The sequence below is a fragment of the Meles meles genome, chromosome 1, assembly GCF_922984935.1.
Source record: "Meles meles chromosome 1, mMelMel3.1 paternal haplotype, whole genome shotgun sequence".
NCBI classification, from domain to species: Eukaryota; Metazoa; Chordata; class Mammalia; order Carnivora; family Mustelidae; genus Meles; species Meles meles.
Window position 1 is genome coordinate 122,369,354 of NC_060066.1, and position 16,272 is coordinate 122,385,625.

General features: G+C 35.5%; 1 protein-coding gene across 10 annotated transcripts in view; it reads left to right on the forward strand.

Annotated features, from left to right (window-relative positions):
• Positions 1–16,272, forward strand: part of WDR47 (WD repeat domain 47) — a 70,816-nt gene that overhangs the window by 29,344 nt on the left and 25,200 nt on the right. For 5 of the 10 annotated variants that reach the window (XM_046024731.1, XM_046024729.1, XM_046024730.1 and 2 more), the window contains 4 exons: positions 99–204; positions 2,067–2,869; positions 5,808–5,934; positions 12,458–12,636. In XM_046024731.1, the coding sequence (XP_045880687.1) occupies positions 99–204; positions 2,067–2,869; positions 5,808–5,934; positions 12,458–12,636 (1,215 nt within the window). The remainder of the gene's footprint in view (positions 1–98; positions 205–2,066; positions 2,870–5,807; positions 5,935–12,457; positions 12,637–16,272) is intronic. The other 5 variants (XM_046024725.1, XM_046024727.1, XM_046024726.1 and 2 more) reach the window with 3 other exon arrangements.

The following is a 16,272-nucleotide window of genomic DNA, read 5'->3' on the forward strand; positions in this document are numbered from 1 at the left end:
TGACCTGAGCTGAGGCAGAGGCCTTAACCCACTGAGCCACCCAGGTGCCCCTGTAACTCAGCTTTTTAATTTTAATATTTCATATTTTATTTTTACAGGTTTCGTTATATTATCCTGAAACAGAAGTTTTTAGAAGCTTTATGTGTTAACAATGCAATGTCAGCAGAAGATGAGCCCCAGCATGTAAGATTTTTATTCCTGAAGGTTTGCGCCATAGTCTTGTTTCAGTCATAAGTATTTTATTCTCTAAAACAAAAGATTAGTATCATGAGTTTTCAAAGTTTTTATGAAGTAGGATGGGATAAGATTTTACTCTTTTGTAGCTGTAGTGCTTTCAGTCTGTAATGCTTCTAAACTTGTTCCAAGATTTAGACAAAGATGATAAATGAGTGGCTGGCTGGTAGGTGAGTAATGTGTGTTCTTCTCATGTTTAAGGTGATTTAGATTGCAATAGATGTTTGACTTAAAGATGCTACATTGTTGCTTTTTTCTTTATCCCAGAAGTGAATTATGATTAACTTCTTTTTGTTTTTTCAGTATTTACATTGTAGCAGAGGTGGGTTTTTTTCCTCCAACTTTTTATTTATATTCCAGTTAGTTAACATACAGTGTAATATTACTTTCAGGTACAGAAACCAGTGATTGGTCACTTACAATACCCAGTGTTCAGCACAACAACAGAGGAGGTGGTTTTCGATAAAATCTTTATGCTTTTATGACAATTTAAATTTAATGATTCAAAGGATTTTTTAAACATTTATTTTTCTCTTGAGATTTTATTTATTTGATAGGAAGCAAGCCCGAGCACAGGGAAGGGTAAGGAGAGAGTGAGAGGGAGAAGCAGACTCCCAGCTGAGCGGGAAGCCTGCTGTGCACAGCTCAATTCCAGGGTCCTGAGCTCAGACACTTAACTGACTAAGCCACCCGGATGCCCCAGGAAGGGTTTTTCCATTAGAAAGTTACTTTTAAAGTTTTAGTGATGGTATTGTTACATTGTTTCCAAACCAAGGAAACTTACTATGTGCCAGGAGGTGTTCACTGAAATAAACTCAAAAGATATTACAATGATGACTTTCATGTGTAATAGAGAAATGTTTGTCAGATAATGATTTTTTTAAAAAGATTTTATTTATTTACTTGAGAGAGAATGAGAGAAAGAGAACATGAGAGGTGGGAGGGTCAGAGGGAGAAGCAGACTCCCTGTCCAGCAGGGAGCCCCTGTGGGACTACATCCTGGGCTCCAGGATCATGACCTGAGCCAAAGGCAGTGGCCCAACTAACTGAGCCACCCAGGCGCCTTTTTTTTTTTTTTAAAGAGATAATGATGTTTAAATGTCATATAAGTCAAAGTCAAATGAATATAAGTCAAAGGACCTAATTTTTATTTTGTCTTTGTCACTAACCAACTGTATTACTTAAGTTAAATATGCTCCCCAACTTTTTTCATATATAAGATGAAGAAAGGTGATATATAAGCTCTAAGATTCCTTTACATCATAAAAAGTTTGAGTCTAAGGTAATATTCAGTACCCAAATTATTGTAATCTCTTAGCTAAGCTTCCTTTATTCTGTTTCATTCTGTTTTTGTAGTAAATGAACTGTAAATGTTCTTTTTTCTTTCTTTTTAATTTGCTTTCTTTCTCCACATAAATTTCTCTTATGGCAAGTTTGAGAATGGCTCTTTCACTTTTGGGGTAAGCTGGAGTGACAGCAAGCTATATAAACAATTGAATATTGACATGCTTCAGTTTTCATTTCTAGAGAACGCAATTATTCTTGACCTTCAAAATTGTACATTTGAGAGTGATAGTCTGAAGCCTGAGTTTAATTAACTAATTAACCAAATTATTTTTTATTTTAGTAGTGAAAAGCATTTTGATTCCTGACTTGAAAGTTGTTAAATAACTTGCAAGTTATATGAGTATTCTGGGACAGTAGAGTTTATCCTTTTGCAGTTGAACAGTTTATGAAAGTTTATAAGGTATCTTTGTATTTAAATAAAATACTCTTGGTTTCATATCTCATAACATCTCTCATAATAGTTATCACTTAAATTTTTCTTACAGCTGGAATTTACCATGCAAGAAGCTGTGCAATGTTTGCATGCCCTAGAAGAATACTGTCCTTCTAAAGATGATTATAGCAAGCTCTGTTTGCTTTTGACTTTGCCTCGTCTGACCAATCATGCTGAATTTAAGGACTGGAATCCCAGCACTGCACGAGTTCACTGTTTTGAAGAGGCTTGTGTCATGGTTGCAGAATTCATCCCTGCTGATAGGAAGCTAAGTGAGGCTGGTTTTAAAGCAAGTAACAATCGTTTATTTCAGCTTGTAATGAAGGGTCTACTTTATGAATGCTGTGTAGAATTTTGTCAAAGTAAAGCAACTGGAGAAGAAATTACAGAAAGTGAAGTACTTCTTGGCATTGATCTTTTGTGTGGTAATGGTTGTGATGACTTGGATCTGAGTTTATTGTCATGGCTTCAGAATCTCCCATCTTCTGTCTTCTCTTGTGCTTTTGAACAGAAAATGCTTAATATTCATGTTGACAAACTTCTGAAACCTACAAAAGCTGCATATGCTGATCTTTTGACTCCTCTTATCAGCAAACTTTCTCCCTATCCATCATCTCCGATGAGAAGGCCTCAATCAGCTGATGCCTATATGACCCGCTCTCTGAATCCTGCTTTAGATGGCCTCACTTGTGGACTAACCAGTCATGATAAGAGAATCTCAGACCTTGGAAACAAAACTTCTCCAATGTCACACTCCTTTGCTAACTTCCATTATCCAGGTGTACAAAACCTCAGTAGGAGTCTCATGCTTGAGAATACAGAATGTCACAGTATTTATGAAGAATCTCCGGAACGGTAAGTATTTGCTGGTAAAAATTAGAAAATATTCACAAGTGTGAGATTTTATGTGTGTATGTTTAATGTTCAAGTCACTTTTTTAAATAATTTTTTTTTAGAGAGGGAAGGTTGAGGAGTGCAGAGCCTGATGTGGGGCTTGATCTCACAATCCTGAGATTATTTTCTGTTAAGTTGCTATGAGATTGCAGAGGAGGGAGTTGTGATATCTTGTTTAATGTTCCTTAAAGCGAAGGGGGGATTTTAGGGGATTTTAAGATGTTAAGTGACTTGCTAAAGCCTAAGGCATCTTATTGCTCTACTTGAAAAGTAGAGATGATACCTAGTCATGAAAATGGATGAGTATAACTTATTATAGGAACTTCCTATTATATAAATCCCAAAGGAATAGAGTCTTGAGCATTGGTAGAGACTATCTTAAACTTATCCTGGACTTTCCGGTATCTTTCAAGAAAATTTTCATTGTTTGGGATGTTGAACTTTAGTTCGGGGGGAGCTGCTGATACTCTTCTGAGTGCATAAGAAGAACTTCAGGTCGGTATAATGAATGGCATGTTTGGACATGTACACCAGTGGGATTGTGTGGAAAGAAGACACAAAAATCCAACCTGATCTGACTCTACATGTGCTGTTGCTTATGTAAAGAAAGTAGTAAAAATTGAGGAATGACTGGATAAAGACATAAAGAAGTGGAGTATAAGTTACTAGATTACAGAATAAACAGAGAGGTAAAAAATGATATATCAGAAGTGAGTAATACATGTGTTATTAGCTGAGCAGTAGCAGTAACCCAGAAAACATCTGTCATGCTTGTGAAATTGGAAGACTTATGAGGCAGAGCAGTGTGGAATAATGAATAGAGCATGATCTTTGGAGTCAGGCTTGGGTTTGAACAATAGCTTTGCCATTTAGTAGTTGTGTGCCCTTGAGATAGTTCCTTAATCTCTCTGAGTCTAAAAGACCTTCTCTGTAAAATAGGGTGTTGACTTGCAAAGTGAGATAAAGCTCCTAGTGAAGAGGCAAGTATGTGAATGGTGCTTAGTAAATATAAATTTCTCCCCTTCTGAGTGTCATACTCCAGGTAAGGACAGTATGTCAAAAGGGCTGCTAATAACATGCTGCAGAGGGCTACTGTGCTGTGAATAAAGTATAAAAATTTACTTTGGAGAAAGATAACCTTGTTTTTAAAAATATTTGAGGTGTAATTTGAAAATATTGGGAGGCTTAATTAGATCAATTACGTTGAAGATGCCGCATGAAGAGACCTCTTATTTGTGGTAAATTCATGTTTAAACAGTATTTGTTTAAAAATATTTGCATGTCTGCTCTGTGCTAGCACCATGCTGCATCCTGGGTATAGTGATTGAGTTATTATGGTGAACAAGAAGATAAAACATGAAAGAAAGTTTATAAGAGAGTATGTAGTGTTTTGTAAAGACAGCTTTTTACTCATAAACTCAAAGGAAGAAAAATCAGTTGAAACATAAGCTTTGGCTACTTAGCGTAACAGTCTCAAAATTAAACAGCAAAAATATACAAATTCTCAGGAATGGGTCAGCGTTTGATTTGGATACTGAAGATCTGGATTCAAATCCTAGTTTTATTTACCCACTGTGCAATTTTAGGAAAATCACTTTGTTCCTTATCTGTGAAATGGAAGTTACAATTTATTTCATCAGTTACTGTGCAAGTTAAATGAGATAGTGCATGTGGAAATGCTATATAAATTGCAAAATTAAGTGTTACCTTATGAAGGTCATTTTATTCTATCTCTATACAGTTAATAAGTCTTAGAAAATCTGTCTTTTGGACTTAAAGTGGGACCTCTTGTGGTCATTAGCAGGCTAGAGCACTGACTGGTAGCAGAAAATTTTTCCCAAGTCTTTCTACTTCCTTCTCTGGGTACATGTGTGATTCCATATGTTGAGATGCTTATCCGAAAGCTTCTAACTAATGGTGCCTTTCTGAGGATGACTAGTTCTGCTTCCTGAACCCTAGACCTGTAATTTGTTATGTCTTACATACATCTGCCTGGAGAGGCCATTATGAAGCCATCCCATAATCAGATTACTTTAAGGGAAAGATTATCTTACTTTTGTACATGTTCCCATGGTGTCTTGTGCCAATGGATAGTCTGTATAAATGTCTGTGGTATTCATCATCTTTGGATGATGTTATTAAAATTTTTGAAGTGAGTAATATGAGAAGTAGAAATTGCTAGTGTTTAGAAGAATATTAGAAACAACCTGATGTAAGATATTAAGCTTACTAATTAGTATGCATTAAAATATTGAAAAGATGTATATCAGCTTTTATGTTAAGTGCAAATAAACCAAAGACAGTCTTTTAACAAAATCTAAACAGTTCTTAAAATTTTGTTGAAATGTATCCTCTTTAATACCCATCACCAGGCTATTAAGGAGGGCATGTATTACATGGAACACTGGGTGTGATACATAAACAATGCATCTTGGAACACTGAAAAAATAAATTTAAAAAATTTTGTTGAAACATATTGGAGGGAAAAAATTAATGTTTGAGTAAGAAAATCACAAATTAAGACATGAAGAGAATTCAGGCATTAGGTCATCGAGCTTATTATTCAATTCAATTTATAGATGAAGCTGAGCCACAGAGAATGTAACTGATTTTCACCAGACTGGAGCCGCTACCCTCCTTGCTTAATAATCCAATGCACATTCTGTTATAAGCACATTCTATTTTTTAAAAAAACTCTTACATAATACCCTTAATAGAAGAAAGGAATATTTAAAAATCTATTTTTTGCACATTTGATAACATTTAGATTGTTTTCATTGTGTTAATTAAAATTTCTCTAACTAGAATATATTTTCCTTCACCCCTACCTCTTCCTGTTTGGGTTTTTGTTTTTGTTTTTGTTTTTTTTTGTTTTTTGTTTTTTGCATCTTTCTGAAAGAAGTGATACACCTGTTGAGGCACAGCGGCCTATAAGCAGTGAAATCCCGGGCCAGAGTTCACTTTCAGAAAAAGAGCCTGCAAATGGAGCACAGAACCCAGGACCAGCTAAGCAAGAAAAAAATGAGGTAATATTTAATATACCTAGTGACTTTTAGAATTATTCTCTTTGGAAGAAGTAATAGTATTTGCTTAGATAGAATGTAAAAGGAATTTTCCAATATTTGGAAGTAGGTGAGAGAATAGCTAGACTTTCTTTTTTTTTTTATAGTTTTTTTTTTCCCCAAGATTTTATTTATTTATTTGACAGAGAGATCACAAGTAGGCAGAGAGGCAGGCAGAGAGAGAGGAGGAGAGAATAGCTAGACTTTCTTATTAATTAAGTAATTTTCTCCCTTTTCCCTTAAGGATGCATGGTATTTTTAGTTGTCATGTATTTTGGAGCATTTTTAACAGGTGAATTTATTAACAATCTAAAATACCACAGTTTATATTAATCTTACATATTTCAGAAATCAAGTAATTGAACTCACATTGAATGTGGATAGCTTGTATTTGTAAGACTATCCTCTATATTTTACTAATTAGATTTTTAGTGAACAAAAATTATGACATTTATAATATCAAGTACTTTTATCCAAGTCTTTCGAGTTCCAAATTATTTTTCTGTGGTGATTTGGGAAAGAAATTGTATAATAGAGTATAAATTTTATCTTATATGGTATGTCACTTAGAAGAGGTGAAGAAGTAGTTTTACTAAGTTCAATAAATTTTTTTTGTCTTCAACTAAATATTATGAAGTAGAAAAATTACTATTAAAAATACATATATGAATATGCACCAAAAAACAGAACCCCAAAATCTGTGAAGCAAACAATGGCAGAATTGAAGGGAGAAATAATAGTTGAAGACTTCAATACCCCACTTAAAATAACGGGTAGAACATCTAAACAGAAGATCAATAAGGATAGAGGGTACTTGAACAATACTTAAACCAAGTAGACCTAACAGACATCTATAAAACAACAATATTGTTGCTTTGGAGGATGCACCTTTTTTTCACCCAGAGGTGTCTATATCAGTCTTTTTAGTATATGTGCTGCCGAAGCGAGCACTATATCAGTCTTTTTAGAGGAAGTTGTTTTCCTAGACATCTCAGATCAGTGTTCGTATTCTAAGTATTGGTAAGTTTATGAATATGTGAATATTAACAATACGTGAATGCAAATACATAAATAAAGTGATACTAACAAGAAAAAAAGAACACTCCAACACTAGCAGAACACACATTCTTTTGAAGTGCACATGTAAAATTCTTCAGGAGAGAGCATATGTTAGGACCCAAAACAAATCTCAGTAAATTTTAAAAGATTGAAATCAGGGGCGCCTGGGTGGCTCAGTCGGTTAAGCATCTGCCTTCAGCTCAGGTCATGATTCCAGGATCCTAAGATTGAGCCCTGCACAGGGCTCCCTGCTCAGCTGCTTTTCTCTTCCCCTCTGCTTGCTGCTCCCCCTGCTTGTGCTCTCTCTCTCTTTCTCTTTGTCAGATAGATAAATAAAATCTTAAAAAAAAAAACAAAACACACAAACACAAAGATTGAAATCATGTGCAATATCTTCTCTGACTACAATGGAATGAAGCCAGAAATTAATAACAGAAAATTCACAAGTTTGTAAAAATTAACACACTCTCATGGGTCAAAGATATTGCAAGGGAAATTAGAAAATACCTAGAGACTAACAAAAATGAATACAACGTACCAAAGCATACAACGTTCCAAACTTATGAGATATAGCAACAACAGTGCTTAGGGGAAATTTATAGCTAAAAATGACTACATTAAAAAAGAAGAAAAATCTCAAATCAATAACCTAACCTTATGCCTTAAGGAACTAGAAAAAGAAGAACAAATTTTATCAGAAGGAAGAAAATAATAAAGATTAGAGGGGAAAAAAATAAAATAGAGAATAAGAAAACAGTAGAGGAAATCAGTAAAACCAAAAGTTGGTTCTTTGAAAAGATCGACAAAATTGACAAGCACTTAGACCAAAAAGAGAGAGAGGGGCACACATGAGTAAGTAAAATCAGAAATGGATAATACTTTTTTGGGTATTGTATTGTAATATGTATTATAATACATGTTATTTACAATAATAAAATGAATTATAAGAGAATACTATGACTAATTGTAAGCCAACAAATTAGATAACCGAGTTGAAATGGACAAATTCCTAGAAACCCAAATTACCTAAATGATTCAAGAAGAAATAGAAAATTTCAACAAACCTATAATGAGTAAAGAGATTGAATTAATAATCAAAGAGCTTCCAAGGCGCCTGGGTGGCTCAGTGGGTTAAGCCTCTGCCTTCCGCTCAGGTCATGATCTCAGGGTCCTGGGATCGAGCCCTACATCGGGCTCTCTGCTCAGCAGGGAGCCTGCTTCCCCCTCTCTCTCTGCCTGCCTCTCTGCCTACTTGTGATCTATCTCTCTCTCAAATAAATAAAATATTAAAAAAAAAAAAAAGGCTTCCAACAAAGAAAAATATAGGATCAGATAGCTTTGGGGTTGAGTTCTTTTTTTTTTTTTTTTTAATGCAATTATAGTTTTTTTTTTAATATTTATTTATTTGACAGGCAGAGATCACAAGTAGGCAGAGAGGCAGGCAGAGAGAGAGGGGGAAGCAGGCTCCCTGCGGAGCAGAGAGCCCCATGCGGGGCTCGATCCCAGGATTCTGGGATCATGACCTGAGCTGAAGGCAGAGGCTTTAACCCTCTGAGCCTGGGACCCAGGTGCCCCTTGGGGTTGAGTTCTACCAAACAAATATTTGAGGAAGGGTTAACATCAGTCCTTCTCAAAATCTTCCAAAAGTATGTAAGAATAATGCTTCCTAACTCATTCTCTGAGGCCAGCATTACTCTAATACCCAGTTCACATGAAAACATTACATGAAAAGAAAACTACAGACCAGGACACCTGGGTGGCTCAGTCATTTGAGCCTCCAACTCTTGTTTTCGCTCAGGTCATGATCTCAGGGTTGTGGGATTAAGCCCCATGTTGGGCTCTGCACTCTGCATGGCGTCTGCTTGAGATTCTCTCTCTCTTTCTGCTCCTCCCCTCCATGTGCACTCTCACTCTCTCTCAAAATAAATAAAATTAAAAAAAAAAAAACCCTACAGACTAATATTTCTCATGAACAGAAGCAAAAATCCTTAAAAAAATACTAGCAAACCAAATTCATCAGCACATTAAAAGGATTATATACCCTGATCAAGTGGATTTATCCCAGAATGCAAAACTGGTCCAATATTTAAAAAAAAAAATCCATCAATGTAATATATCACATTAATAGAATGAAGAACAGAAAAACATTTCTTAGTTGATGCGGAAAGGACATTTGACAAAATCAAACACTCTTTCATGATAAAAGCTCTCAGAAAACTAAGAAAAAAATGGAATTTCTTCAGCACAGTAAAGTTCATTTATGAAAACCCCAAGCTAATGTCCTACTCAATGGTGAAAAACTAAAAGCTTTCCATCTAAAATGAGGAACAAAGACAAGGATGCCTATTTTTACCACTGCTATTCAACATTTACTGGAAGTGTTAGCTAGAATGAATAGACAAGAAAAAGAAATAAAAACCATCCAGACTAGAAAATACCCAGGAATAAATTAAACCAACAAGGTGAAAAACTTAGACTCTGAAATCTATAAAATAATGCTGAAAGAAATTTTAAAATATCTAAATAAATGGAAAGATACCATGTGTTCACAGATAGACTTAATATTGTTAAAATGTCAGTACTAATTTGATCTACAGATTCCATGTAACAACTATAAAAATTCCGCAGCCTTTTTTTGCAGCAGTGGGAAGCCAATACTCAAATTCATATGAAATTGTAATGTGTCCTGAATAGCCAAAACAATCTTGAACAAAGTTGGAGAACTCACACACAGTTCATGATTTCAAAGCTACAGTAGCTACAAAAGCAAAGTAATCAAAACTGTTTGGTACTTGTATAAGGATAGAAGTATAGAGCAGTGGACAACACTGAGAGACCAGAAGTAATTCCATATATCTGTGGCTAATTGACTTTTGGTACAGGTGTCAGGTCTATTCAATGGGGAAAGATGATGATGGATCAACTAGATGTCCACATGGAAAAGAATGAAGTTGGACCTCTTACCTCATATGATGTATAAAAATTAACTAAAAACAGATGAACAACTTAATTATAAGAACTGAAAGTATAAAATTCTTAGAAGAAAACACAAGAGCAAATATTCATAATCTTGGATTTTATTATGTGTTTACATATGATTTCAAAAGCTTGAGCAACAAACATAAAAACTGATAAATTGAACTTCATCAAATTAAAAACTTTTGTGCCTCAAAGGACTTTATCAAGACAGTAAAGAGATGGCCAGTAGAATGGGGGAAAAATATTTATAAATTATATATCTGATAAGGGTTTAATATCTAGAATATGTAAAGAACTACAATTCAACAACAAAAAAGACAATTCAACGTAGAAGAAAGGAGTTGAATAGAAGTTGAATAGAATTTTCTCCAAGGAGTATATTCAAATGGCCAATAAGCATGTGAAAAGATGCTTAGTGCCACTAGTCATTAGGGAAATTTAAACCAAAACCACAATGAAATATAGCTTCACAACTGCTAAGATAGTTAAACTCAAAGCCGTGGACAAGAATAAGTGTTGGTGGGGAAATGGAGAAATTTGAACCCTCATTTGTTGATTTGAATGTAAAATGGTGCACTATAGATTGGTGGTATCTTTGATATAGAATTAAATATAGCTAAAACATAGCTTAAGTATAGCTAAATATTGAATTACCATATAACCCAGCAATTCCATTCTAAAGCATTGAAAGCAAGGACTTAAACAAGTATCTCTACATCCATGTTTATAGCAGCATTATTCACAGTAGTCAAAAGGTAGATAAAACCCAAGTGTCCATCCACAGATTAATGGGTAAACAAAAGTGGTATATCCATTCAATGGAATATTATTCAACTACAAAAAGGAATGAAATTCTGACATATTCTACAACATGGGTGAGCTTTGAAAACATGCTGAGTGAAATAAGCCAGACAGTAAAGGATGAAGTATTATATGATTCCACTTATATCAAATATCTAAAATTGGCAAAATCTTAAGGAAAGTAGAATAGAGGTTACCGGGAGCTTGGTGGAGGAAGAAATGGGAGGTTATTGCTTAATGGTTACAGACTTTCTCTGTAATTGATGAAGAATTTTGGAAATAGATAGTGGTGATTATTGCATAATGTTGTGAGTATAATTAATGCCACTGAGTTGACACATAAAAGTGGTTAAAATGACAAAGTTTCTATTTATTTTACCAACAATAAAAATTTTAAAAGGACACCTAGATAATTTTATCTCAGTTATTGCTGTAAGTTATTAAGTAGAGGAGGATTCTTACTACTTTTTGGAAAAGGGGAGAGAGTTTTAGCTTTAGTTAGCTGTATAAGACTCTTTGTTAAGCTTATTGTTAGTGTGGACCAATTTTGGAGATGATTGACTTGTTCCAGAGTGACCCCAATTCATGTGATCCATGCAATATAACTGGACTCCATCTTTCTTTGTCAGTATTGGAATTTACTAAATATGTAAGTCTGTTAAGTTTGGGTGCTATATAGTTTTTTTTTTTAATTTTTATTTTTTAAAGATTTTATTTATTTGATAGAGAGAGACAGAGATCACAAGTAGCAGAGAGGCAGAGAGAGGGAGGGGGAAGCAGGCTCCCTGCTGAGCAGAGAGCCCAATGTGGGGCTGGATCCCAGGACTCCGGGATCATGACCTGAGCCAAAGGCAGACGCTTAACCAACTGAGCCACCCAGGCGACCCTATATAGTTCTTTTAGATTAAAGATGTAGCAATGTTGATTAAGTTTACTACCCATTTATTCCAGTTTCTTGTGAATTGTCACTTGAAACAAAGTATTGTTTTTGAGAGAAATTTTTAAAGTTTCTCTCTAGAGTAACCTATTAAACCATTTACATGCTTAAATTAAGTGTGGGACAAAGTTAGGGGCGCCTGGATGGCTCAGTTGATTGAGCATCTGCTCAGGTTATGATACCAGCAGATACCAATCTGCTCAGGTTATGATACCAGGGTCCTCAGATCGAGTTCCTCATTGGGTGCCCAGCTTAGAGGGGATCCTGCTTCTCCCTCTGCCTGCCACTCCCCATGCTGGTGCCCTCTGTCTGTCAAATAAATAAATAATTTTTAAACAGTGTTGGAAAAGTTAATATTGTGTTTATTAAATACTAAAGTGGTCTTCCAGTATTTTTTTCAAGCAATGCAGCTCTAATTCCATGACCCTTTGTGCCTACTATAGTTTGTATTTTTATTTTGGGTTAGTCAAAGATCCAGGATGACCATTCATTTTGGTCAGTCTCTGCTTTAGAATCAAGCAAATTATCTACTTGACCATACAAAGTCATGGATACTGTATTATTTTTCAAAGTGCAGTGTATTAAGTTTTCCAGTTGTTACATATAGTTACTTGTATATTTCATCTAGTGTTTATAGAAGTTACTGTTGGGTAAGGACATATATTTAATCATAGTCTGCTCAAATACATTATTTTTTCTAATATTTTAAAGCTTCGAGATTCAACAGAACAATTTCAAGAATATTATAGGCAAAGATTACGCTATCAACAGCATTTAGAACAGAAGGAGCAACAACGACAAATATACCAACAAATGCTGCTCGAGGGAGGTGTAAATCAGGAGGATGGACCTGATCAGCAGCAGAATCTTACCGAACAATTCCTTAATAGGTATGTCTTTCAGTCACTTTTTAAAACATAAGGAATTGTTTCAAAGCTATTGAAAGCATGCAGCAACTGCTACTTTCCACATATAGTTTGAAATTTTAAAGCATTTTAAGTGTTTCAAGTAATGGGGTGTTACGGAATATCTTCCTTTCACAGCATTCTGAGTGTTCATCTAATTTTGGTCTCCTTCCCTTTAAACCTTTTTTCACTTCTAAGCAATGAGAGCAGAAGTGTGGTGGTGAACTCACAGCTGTAAGCAAATAGCCAGGTGGATCCAGCTGTCCCAGGGTTGCTGAGATCCTAGGGTTCCTAGTCACTTGGCTTCTTTTTGCTTGTCTCCTCATCTACTTCACAAAATAGACTTTTTTTTTTTTTAAAGATTTTATTTATTTGACAGAGATCACAAGTAGGCAGAGAGGCAGGCAGAGAGAGAGAGGAAGGGAAGCAGGCTCCCCGCTGAGGGGAGAGCCCGATGCGGGGCTCTATCCCAGGACCCTGAGATCATGACCTGAGTCGAAGGCAGAGGCTTTAACCCACTGAGCTACCCAGGTGCCCCCACAGAATAGACTTGAAGATTAAATGAGTTAATCTGCGCCAAGTGCTAAGAATAGTACCTGGCATATACTAAGCCCTATACTAAGTGTTCACTGTTTTTTTGTTATTTTGGTTCCTTAACTTTCAGTTTCTTTAGAATTCAATATATTATTCTTTCTTACAACTTTTGCCAAGATGATACGCACTTACATTGTTTTTAATTATAGGAGATGTTGTGTGTATGTATCTAGATAGATGATGATGTGTCTTTTTAAAAATCAATAAACTAGAATACATATATTTAAATGAGCAAAGGTCATTAGAAGATTAAATGTGTTAATATATAAAAAATTACTTAGAATAATTCCTGGCATTTGGGAAATATATCGTAAATGTAGGTTATTGTTGTGATTATGATTAGGTAATGCAGTGGTGACTGTCAGTTCTTTACTTGATTCAATAATATTGGGAGTAATCTTCTTGTTACTCTGAGGGTTGTGCAAGTCAGTGAGCCTGAAATTGATTCTGTCTTCAAACTTTAATGCAATGAATGTTTATAGAGGTAATCTAAAGAGCCTAAATAAACTTCTCAACATTGCATTTGAGGATCATTTTCTTATCACCTCTGATAGGTCCGTGGCTTATCAGAATTAACCTATTTTGATGAACTGCCATTTCTGGTTCTTAGATGTCTTCTTTATATCCATAAAGACCATGGTTGCAGTTGGATTTCCTGACTGTTTATTTTTCGGTGGAAGCAGATGGCTAGCATTAAATCAGAAGATAAAGTGGCAAGGTTCTGTGATCCTAATAGTAGTAAGGGATGTACTTCCTCAGAAAAGAAAGTTAAACTTTTCAAGATGGTTTATCCTTCCTTTAAAGACAGTTGTAAACAGGGGCGCCTGGGTGGCTCAGTGGGTTAAAGCCTCTGCCTTCAGCTCAGGTCATGATCCCAGGGTCCTGGGATCGAACCCCACATCGGGCTCTCTGTTCAGCAGGGAGCCTGCTTCCTCCTCTCTCTCCCTGCCTGCCTCTCTGACTAGTTGCAATCTCTGTCTATCCAATAAATAAATAAAATCTTTAAAAAAGAAAAAAAAGACAGTGGTAAACAGAATTCAAGTTACTAGTTGGTATTTGGCTTTTGTACATTAGTTTCATATAAATTCACTGTTGTTCTTCTAACTCTCTTATCTACTATTTTCTAACCCTTTAATATAATACTTTTATTCGACCTTTTTTCCTAGGCACTTAGTTTTCTATATCTGAGCCAGTACCAGGACTTTAAAGTACCCAATACTATGGATAATTGGAATAGGGATAGAATCTATAAAATGAAATACACTTTCCCGGTAATGTTTTATTTTTTTGAATCATTCTAGCAGTGGCTCATAGTTTCCAGATTTAAATTCTGTGTCTCTTTTCCAAGAATCATGAAAGAGGAAAAGTAGTAAGAGTCATGTTACATAATAGATCTGATTGGAAAAAAATCAACTAAAGCACAATAGAATTTTTATTAACAGTACTCTCTCACTACTTCTTGATACTTTGTTTCTATTAATACTAATAAATAGCACCACTGATTTGACACTTATAAGCATATTCTGCCTCATCCTCCCCACTATTAGAGAGTCAAAATGATATTAACATTTTAGACTTTTTTTTTTTTTTTAAAGATTTTATTTATTTATTTGACAGAGAGAGAGATTACAAGTAGGCAGAGAGGCAGGCAGAGAGAGAGGAGGAAGCAGGCTCCCTGCGGAGCAGAGAGCCCGATGCGGGGCTCGATCCCAGGACCCTGAGATCATGACCCGAGCCGAAGGCAGCGGCTTAATCCACTGAGCCACCCAGGCGCCCCAACATTTTAGACTTTATACTTAACATTTCCCAAGTTGACTTGACCTCAGACTCCTTCGTTATGGGGAGCACATCACAGGATTAGTATTTCATAGGATAACATTTGGGAATTGTAATCTAGTTAGAATTAACTTATGTATTTAGTAATGGCTGCCAATTCCTTTAATAATATTGAACTGCTCTCTTAAAGTCTTTCCAAACCCTAAATACATACACACACACACACACTCTCTGTCTCTCTCTTTCTCTGTAATGTTTAATGTAGGAAAACGAGAAAATGCAATAAGCCCCAACACCTCTTGGTAATCATACCCCTTGTGTACTCTTCTCTCATGAATCTAGGCTCTAGAAAGTGATGCTGGGCCAGTTCTGTGTCAAAATGGTAACAGAGCCTGTCAGCTTCCTCTTTGTGCTGTTCGGAGTCTTGAGTCCAACAAAAGAAGTCAATCTACCCTGATAAAGGAAGACTTGTGAAGAGAGAAAGACCTTGAGGCTGTTTTGCTTCCTGCTGTAGCTACCGAGTTCCTAAATCAGAGCCTGGCAGATCGTCTGTGTAGAATGAATAAATGTGTGACTAATAGATTGCCACTAGAATTTGTCCCATGCTTGGCTCTAATTATACATTTCCTAGTTGGTATGATATTACTAGAGAGATGAAATGAAAATGGCTTGTTTTGTTGGTGAGAAATTTTGATAGTGGTGATATTTTTGTTGACTGTTTTGGGAAATTAAGTTTCAAATTGAAAATTAAACCAAAGCTATACTGAAGAAGAAAATTTTTTAAAAAAAATTTTTATGGTGCAAAAACAATGAATACTGTTATGCTGAAAAAAATAAAATGGGAAAAAAAATTTTTTTATGGTAAAATACCTGTATCCTACAGTGGGGATACTGTAGGAAAATTTGGATCTTTCAGTATCTTAGTTATGTCTTAAGACAATGATGGTAACTTTAGTACTGAACTTACCATTTATTTATTACATGTTCCTGTATTTACCTTCTCAAACTTATAATCTTACATATATATATTTTTAAAGATTTTATTTATTTATTTGTGAGAGAAAGAGCATGTGTGAGAGAAAGAGCGCAAGTGGGGGGGTGCAGAGGGAGAGGAGGAAGCAGACTCCCCCCTGAGCAGGGAGCACAAAGTGGAGGCTTGATTCCAGGACCCCGAGATCATGACCTGAGCCCAAGGCAGACACTTAACTGACCAAGCCACCTAGGCTTCTCTCTTCTACATGTTAAGAAGTG